At 52.1% G+C, this 7279-nt stretch overlaps 1 protein-coding gene across 1 annotated transcript in view; it reads right to left on the bottom strand.

Annotated features, from left to right (window-relative positions):
• The window catches only part of LOC136197400 (nesprin-1-like), a 30694-nt gene extending 23427 nt beyond the window's left edge, over positions 1 to 7267 (bottom strand). The window contains exons 1-15 of the mRNA XM_065987155.1: positions 7129 to 7267; positions 6918 to 7070; positions 6706 to 6860; positions 6524 to 6650; positions 6142 to 6474; positions 5774 to 6088; positions 5373 to 5717; positions 5073 to 5315; positions 4851 to 5021; positions 3840 to 4799; positions 3293 to 3769; positions 2851 to 3237; positions 2585 to 2800; positions 2388 to 2533; positions 41 to 2336 (exon numbers count right to left, since the gene is read on the bottom strand). Of these exons, the coding sequence (XP_065843227.1) occupies positions 41 to 2336; positions 2388 to 2533; positions 2585 to 2800; positions 2851 to 3237; positions 3293 to 3769; positions 3840 to 4799; positions 4851 to 5021; positions 5073 to 5315; positions 5373 to 5717; positions 5774 to 6088; positions 6142 to 6474; positions 6524 to 6650; positions 6706 to 6860; positions 6918 to 7070; positions 7129 to 7200 (6396 nt within the window). The 5' untranslated portion in view covers positions 7201 to 7267. The remainder of the gene's footprint in view (positions 1 to 40; positions 2337 to 2387; positions 2534 to 2584; positions 2801 to 2850; positions 3238 to 3292; positions 3770 to 3839; positions 4800 to 4850; positions 5022 to 5072; positions 5316 to 5372; positions 5718 to 5773; positions 6089 to 6141; positions 6475 to 6523; positions 6651 to 6705; positions 6861 to 6917; positions 7071 to 7128) is intronic.
• Between the last annotated feature and the right edge of the window lie 12 nt (positions 7268 to 7279).

Below are 7279 nucleotides of genomic sequence, written 5' to 3' on the forward strand. Positions count from 1 at the left end.
AAACTAAAGATACACTCATCTCAATGGTGTCCTATCGTACCTGAATTTCCTCTTCCTGTTTTTTGACGTCATCAACTCGAACTCCGATTCCTCCAAAGGCGTTTAACGCTTCCTCCTTTTCGGTCAAATACGACTCAAAGTCGTCGTACGCCGCCTGGAATCTCTCCGCTTTCTCAAGCGTCTCGTCCAACGTGACGCGATAGGCGCCGACCGACTCCTCCAAATCGTCCCACTGCCGTCGTATGTCAGCCAACTTGCGCTGCAATCCCACGGAAGGCGACGCGCCCTTTCGTTCCATCAACTCCTTTCCTTTTTCCAAAACGGAATCGACCTCGCGTCGTTTTCCGGCCACCTCCGCTTCAAAGTCCTCAAACGCTTCGATTTGCTTCTCGATGACGGGCGGCAGTAGCCCGACGAGCGGCCAGCTCTTCGTCTGAGCGACGCCCTGGGCGATGTAGACGACGAGCACTTCGTAAAGACTCGTAAATTGACTCGACGACGTGAGACTCGAGACGAGAACGTCCCATCGTTCGCCGACGCCTCGCGTCAATTCGCCGTAACGCGTCGTCGAGTCGTCGACCTCGTCGCGAATTCTCTTCGCCTCCTCGTCGTCGTCGGGATTGCGTCCGTCGATCAAATCGTTCCCGGCGTCGATTACGTCATTGAGTTCGGGTTTCATTTTTGAAATTTCGTCGTTGAACGCGCGCGTTTCCTCCTGCTGTTTCGTCAGCGTCTCCGGCTCGACGTCCGCTTCGTCGAGCGAAGCGAATCGTCGTTCGGCGTCGACGAGCCACGGCACGAATATCCCTCTCGCTTTTTCGTACTTCTCCGCCTTCGAGCGATTCGATTCCAACGCCGCTTTTCGCTTCGACGTGCCGCTCGTCAACGCGTCCCACTTCTCGCTCAGCGACGCTAAATCGTCCTGCAGTTCTTTCGCCGACTCGGGAGTCGACGAATTCATCAGCGACTGCGTCGCCGTCTTGATTTCCTCGACTTCGTTCTCGTGACCGTCGACGTCCTCTTGAAAATCTTTCAGCTCGGTCAATTGCTTTTCTACGACACTCGGTTCAATAGCGGGCTTCTCCATGGCATCGAGCTGCGCCAATTTCTCGGCAACCCAGTCGTTCAGAGACGATTTCTTTCCGGCGACGTTCGCCGCGTCGTCCAATCGATCCTTCGCATTGTCGACGCTCGCCTGGAGACCGTCCCATCGTCGCTGCAACTCCCGAACGTTCTCTTCGACCATCTCCGGCTTCCCGTCGGCGAACGTTTCGACGAGACTTTCGCCCGCCGCCGTCGTCTGCTCGAACGTCGGCTGACGATCGGCGACGTCGCGACGAAACGTCTCCAAGTCGTCGAGCTGCTTTCGCACGTCGTTGACGGTCGCTCCCGTCTCTTCAAAGTCCTTCAACTTCGTTTCAGCGACTTCGATCCACGCGATCAGGCTCGAGTAATCCGTCATAAAAGCGTTCAGCTTTCGCTTCGCGTCGTTCAGCTTGTCGCCGCGCGTTTCGACTAAAATGCCAACGTCTTCCCACATTTCGTCCACCAGCTTCAATTGCGTCTCGAAGTCCTCCTTTTCCAGCCAGCGATCGTTCGTCGCGACGAGACTCTTTCCGCGCGCCGACAGACGCTCGTACTCCGGTCGACGCTCGTCGAACTCGGCGACCACGGCTTTCTGCTCGGTCATTTGCTCGTCGAGGATTTCGGGTCGGAGGCAAACGCCGTCGAACGCCGTCACCTGGTCCTCTTTCGAAATCAGCCAATTCTTAAACGGCTTCACGTTGAAATCGAGAACGATTTCCATGACGGTTACGCGATCGTCGCCGGCTTTTCGAACGCGATCCCACTTCTGAAGAACAGTGGATAGTTCTTCCTTGGCGTCTTGGAACTCGGGATGGGCTTCGTCGGCTTCTGAGAAGAGGACAGTCGCAGTTTCTTGCAACTGCTCAAAGTCTGGCTCGTGTTCCTTGATATCTTTCGAGAAGTCAATAGCGTCTGACTCTTGAGCTTTGACCGAGTCAAAATCGGTTGTGAAGGGCGTATAGGAGTCCAGTTTCTCGGCTTTGGAGTCGACCCATTTTGACAGGGGTGCCAATAGCTGATGATAGGCTTTGGATTTCTCCAGCGTCTTTTCCAGAGCGGCCACTTTCTCCTTTTCCTCGACGTCAAGCTTTTCTAATTTGTCTTCCGGCGCTTTCATTCTCTTTCGAATAGGATCGAGTTCAGGAACTTCCGGAAGATCGACACTCGATTCCGTTGCAGAAACTTTGGCGAGGTGAAGAGGAGTCCAAAGCTCGATGATGCAATCGCCGGTTTCCGTCAACTCGGGCAGCCTAGAAAAAAAACAAATAAACGTATCTTATCTTACTAAGTTACGCACGTACCCATTTCGTTCCTTGTCTATCATATCCTGCACACCTTTATACCCATCGATTTCTTCTTGAATAGTCGCCTCTCGAACTCCAGTTGGCTTCGTTTTCTTCAGTTTCTCTTCAATTTCCGCGCAACCTTCGCTCACCTTCTGATCAGTCTATTATCGAATACTCCTAAACAGTCAAAATTTCACTCCTAACTCAAATACCTCTTCGAATTTCTCCAGCAAATCTTTCCCTATCTCCATATCGTCTTTTCTCTTTTTGGATCCTTCGTACAGCGCTGCCCAACGCTCGTTCAAATCGTCAAGCTTCTTCTTCAAAGCCGGACGCTTCGCTTCGGGGCTATCGGTGACCAGCTGCCACCCTTTCTCGTTGACCTCCTTCACGACGGGCTCGTGCTCGACAACGTCGTCCCCAAAAGGCTAAAAAATTCAAATCAAAAAATATATAGACACAAAAGAGAACTCCTCACCTCAAAATCCTTCAATTCTTCCTTGATTTTATCGAGCTCTATCGAAGGAGTCTCCTGATCGGCTAGCTTCTTTTCGGCGTCGCTTATCCAACGCATCAAATCGTCGTACGAATCGAGAAAGTCTCTCGACTGAGCCAACGCCTTTTTCAGCTGCTTCTTCTTCTCGCTCAACTTCGCCGCGAGAACTCCGACGCGCGCCGGCATTTCGGACGCGCGCTGTTTCGCCGAGAGCACGTTTCCGTCGGGAACGTCGTCCTCGTCGGACTCCTCCTCCGTCGACTGATCCTCCGTCTGAGGTCGGCCGCCCAACGCGGCGAAAAGATCGTCGGCGGCCGTTTGCATCGAAGCGACGTCGGGTTCGTGCTGCAACAAATCCGCTTCGAGCATCTGTAAGAATAAATATTCAAAGTCTTATACATAGATAACGGATATTATAATCTACCTCGACTTTTTCGATTTCTTCCATCACTGCTTCCGGTTCTGCCATCACCGGTTCGTCGATTTCCATTTTCACTTCTTGTTCTTCGAGCCACGGAACCAGGGTCTCGAGCGCGGACTTGTATCCGACGTGCGACTTCATTGCCTCGTCCAGCTGCACTTTTCTTCTCTCCACGCGATCGAGAAGCTTCCCGTAGCGTCTCTCCAATTGATCGAGTTCGTCTTCAACGGCCGTCGACGCTGGCTCCGTGTCTTTATCGTCGACGACGTCGTCTTCGACTTTTTCGTCGAGACGCGCTCTGTGCTCGCGAATTTCGCCGTCGCTCGGTCGACTTGGCAGGGCGGAATGAAGCCGATCGACCTCTGAAGCAAACTTAGGCAGTCTTTCATCGTATTCAGCACAGACGGGTAGAACGTCTTTCCCTTCAGATCTCACGCGATCAAGATCGTCTCGCTTCTGAAAGACTTCCTCAGTGAAAGCCTAGAGAACAAACAAACAAACAAACAAAGGGTAGAGAATCCAAGAGGGGTGTTCTCATTATATGCCCTACCTTATGATTGTCCATTTGTTTCTGAAGCGTTTCCACGGATTTCGCCGGTTTCTTCAGCTTCTTCATCTTCGCGTCGGCCTCGCGCAGCCACGCGTCGAACGCCACGTCGTCGCGCTCAAACGTCGCCAGCGCCGACTCCACCGTCTCGCATCCTTCAACGCGAGCGCGCACTTCGCTTTCGTCCGAATCCCATCTCGCCTTTGCGGCGCGCGTAGCCGAACGCACGCTCTCGTCGCCGTCGAGTTGACTGCCGATACTCAAAACATCGTCAATAAGACCCCTGTGTTCGTCCAAGTCCGCGGCGAGACCCTCGAGTCGACGACCCTTTTTCTTCTCGGCGCGAACTCTCCACGGCGTCGCGCTCTCGTCCACCAATTCCCTCTCGACGAAGAACAAATAAGCGTTCAACTCCGCGCACTTCTCCTCAAACGATTCGGCCAATTTCCATCGCGTCTCAACGACGTTTCGTCGTTCGTCCAACGCCGTTTCCAACTGCGGCCATCGCACTTCGAGCGCGCCCAAATCTCTCTCGAGATCCCCGTCGCCGAGTCCAGCCTCCACGGTTCGACGTCCCGAACGCCGAACGGACTCGACGTGCGGCCGATGCGCGTCGACGTCGCTTTGGATTGCCTTGAGCGAATCCAGCTGACCCCGAAGCGTTTCGGTCGTGAAACCGGCGTCGGGCTGCGAAGCGAGATCGCGTTCGGTCGCTTCGATCCATTGGAGCGTGTCCGCGAGGAGAACGCGGAATCCTTGCGTCTTTGCGACGGCGTCGTTCACTTCGTGTTGCCGTTCTTCCCAGTCGGAGAGAAGAACGGTCCAGCGATCGTTAACGTCTTTCGTTTTCGTCTTCACGCGACCGGCGACGTCGTCCGGCGCGGCGCTCTCCTGCACTTCGTCCGACGCCGTTTCGATGATTTCCAGGGTCGGACTGCATTCGGAGAGTTCAGATACGAATGTCTATATAAGAAACTAATAATTGGGTATCAATAGGTTTATTATTTTTCGTACCTTGCAGACTTCCAAGTTCTTGTTCAGATCCACGACGTCGTCGGAGATGCCCTTGTCTTTTTCGTTGGTAAGAATTCTCGTCCATTTTTCAATGAACGTAATAATGATGACGTAGCTGCTTCGCCATCTGACGACTCTTTCTCTCCAAAATTCGCCCCTTTCCAATCGAGCCTACAGCGAAAATTAATTCTATAAGAAATCAGTCTAGGAGGAGTCTGTTACCTTGAGCTCGTCCCATCTTGTGAGCAGCTCGGCGTCCAGCGAGGAAACCGTCACGACGCCCGAGACGGAATCCTTTCCCAAAGCTTCGCCGTCCCGTACGGGAGCCGGGTGCACGCCCTCTAGAGACTTGTCGTAATTCTCAGCAGCGTCTTCGACCACTTGAACAGCGGCAGCAAATTCAGCCACTTTGCTTCCGGGTTCCCCTACGTTGTCTTCACGACTGAGCACATCAGCTCTAAAAGCCTACACAACAAAAGAATCGGTGCAGGCTTAGGAAATAATCTTAGTGTCAAACATTACCTTGAAATCAGACTCCTTCTTTCGTGCTTCGCTTTCCTCCATCTGTTCATCAAGCTGAAAGCGTTCGGAATTGAGTTGCACTTCGACGTCAGTCATCCAGTCAGCCACTTCCGAAAAGACAGTCGAAAAATTTTCCAATTTGATGCAGGCTTCGGAGGTCGTCTTCGCTATCTTTTCCGTCTCGCCGCGCAGGTTTTTCCATCGTAGGGTGAGACGGTCGACGTCGTCGCGCAGCGGCTCGCTCACCATTCTCGCTTCGTCGCCGATCCTTTCAAGCTTACGGCACGTCTCGTTCAACGAATCGACATCCGCTTGACGAGGGGAGACTTTTGACGCATAGAAATCCTATTTTTAAAAAACTACATGAGAAAAGCGCTGGCTGGTTTTTTATTTCTCTTTACCTGAAGAGTTTCCGTGTGCGCTTTCGCTTCAGGAAGCTTTCCGGGAACGATACCGAATAGGCGAAGCGCTTGACCTTCGAGCTCAAGAACCCATTCCCACGTTTCGCTCAATATCCTCAATAGGATGAGCGTTTCGTTGATAACAGTTTGCCACGTCGTCGAAGTGTCTCCCACGCTACGCAGTCGCTTTTCCACGTGGGTCAGTTTCTTTTCGAGAGACACAGCCTGCGGCTCGGTCAATTGACCCACGCTTTGAGCCGTCTGCTTCAGCGAATCGAATCTCAATTTCCTCGCGTCAAACTCGGTGCAAAACGTCTAGACGAAAAAATCTAAACAACAAATCCCAATATATAATTATACTAAATTACCTGTTCCCATTCCTGTTGCTTGACAACGAGCTCCCGCGTCGACGCAACCGGCTTCTGGCCTTCGAGATCCGCCTCCGCCTTCTCCAGCCAGACGAGCATTTCGTCGAGATCGTCTTGCACTTGCCCGTACTTCGCCGCGCTTTCCGTGTCGTCGTACTTCTGGCACAAGGTCGTCCAATGCCGATTGGCTCGCGCCCGACGCTCGGGAAGTCGATAGGAGCTCAGCTCGGGAGCCGGTCGTCCGAGCTGGGAGATTTTCGTCTGAACGAGATCTGCCATTTGATTCATCTTGAAGACGAGAGCTTGGTGATCGTCTCTCTCGTCACCAAACGTCTAGAAAGATTGATATAGGACACTACATTAACGATTCGCCTTCGTTTACTGATGTTATCTGCCACGATTCTATAATCACGATGTATTCAATGACTTCGGTGATCTCGATGACGTATTGAATAATGATTTCGGTTCTTTCCAGCAACTCAATCAACTCGGATACCAATAGGTATACCCTGTAAAGAGAGACAACATCAGAATAGAGCTAAAAGGGCTTGAATCTCGCATTGCCTTTCGAGTCGCTCCTTTGCTTGGTGATTGGGAGGCAGCAAAAGAAAACAGGGCCCAGGAGCGGACGTTTTCTTTCCTTGGGCCGTTTTCACTAGCCACTCCTTCTGACTCTTTATTTCGATGACTTCAATTCGATTGTCTTTCACCAGGGGAACCTTGAAGTCAAACGTGACTAATTCCTCTTTAAAAATTAGTCGACGGGGGAGACTTACGGCTGAAGCCAGGGGAGGCGAGCAGAGGCACTTCGCTGGAACGTTCTTCGCTCTGCTTCGAGGATTTCTCCAATGAATGGGAGACAGTTGATCGTAGAGAGGCTTCAGTTTGTCGAGAGACGCCTGGTGCTCTTGGATTCGAATTCGCATATCCTGCAAACGTATCCTCTTCATCTCGCCTCTTACTGGATGATTCAGGCTATTTATTTACCACGAGATCGTTCTTCAGCTTCTCCGCGTCTTTCTGTGTGAGATTCTTTCCGGAATACTCGGCTTTCAGCATCCCCGTTTGTTCCGTAATCCAGATTTCCGTCTCCTCGATGATCTCGTAGAACTAAAAGTGATACGACTTCAAAGGAGAC

The sequence above is a fragment of the Oscarella lobularis genome, chromosome 17, assembly GCF_947507565.1.
Source record: "Oscarella lobularis chromosome 17, ooOscLobu1.1, whole genome shotgun sequence".
NCBI lineage: Eukaryota > Metazoa > Porifera > Homoscleromorpha > Homosclerophorida > Oscarellidae > Oscarella > Oscarella lobularis.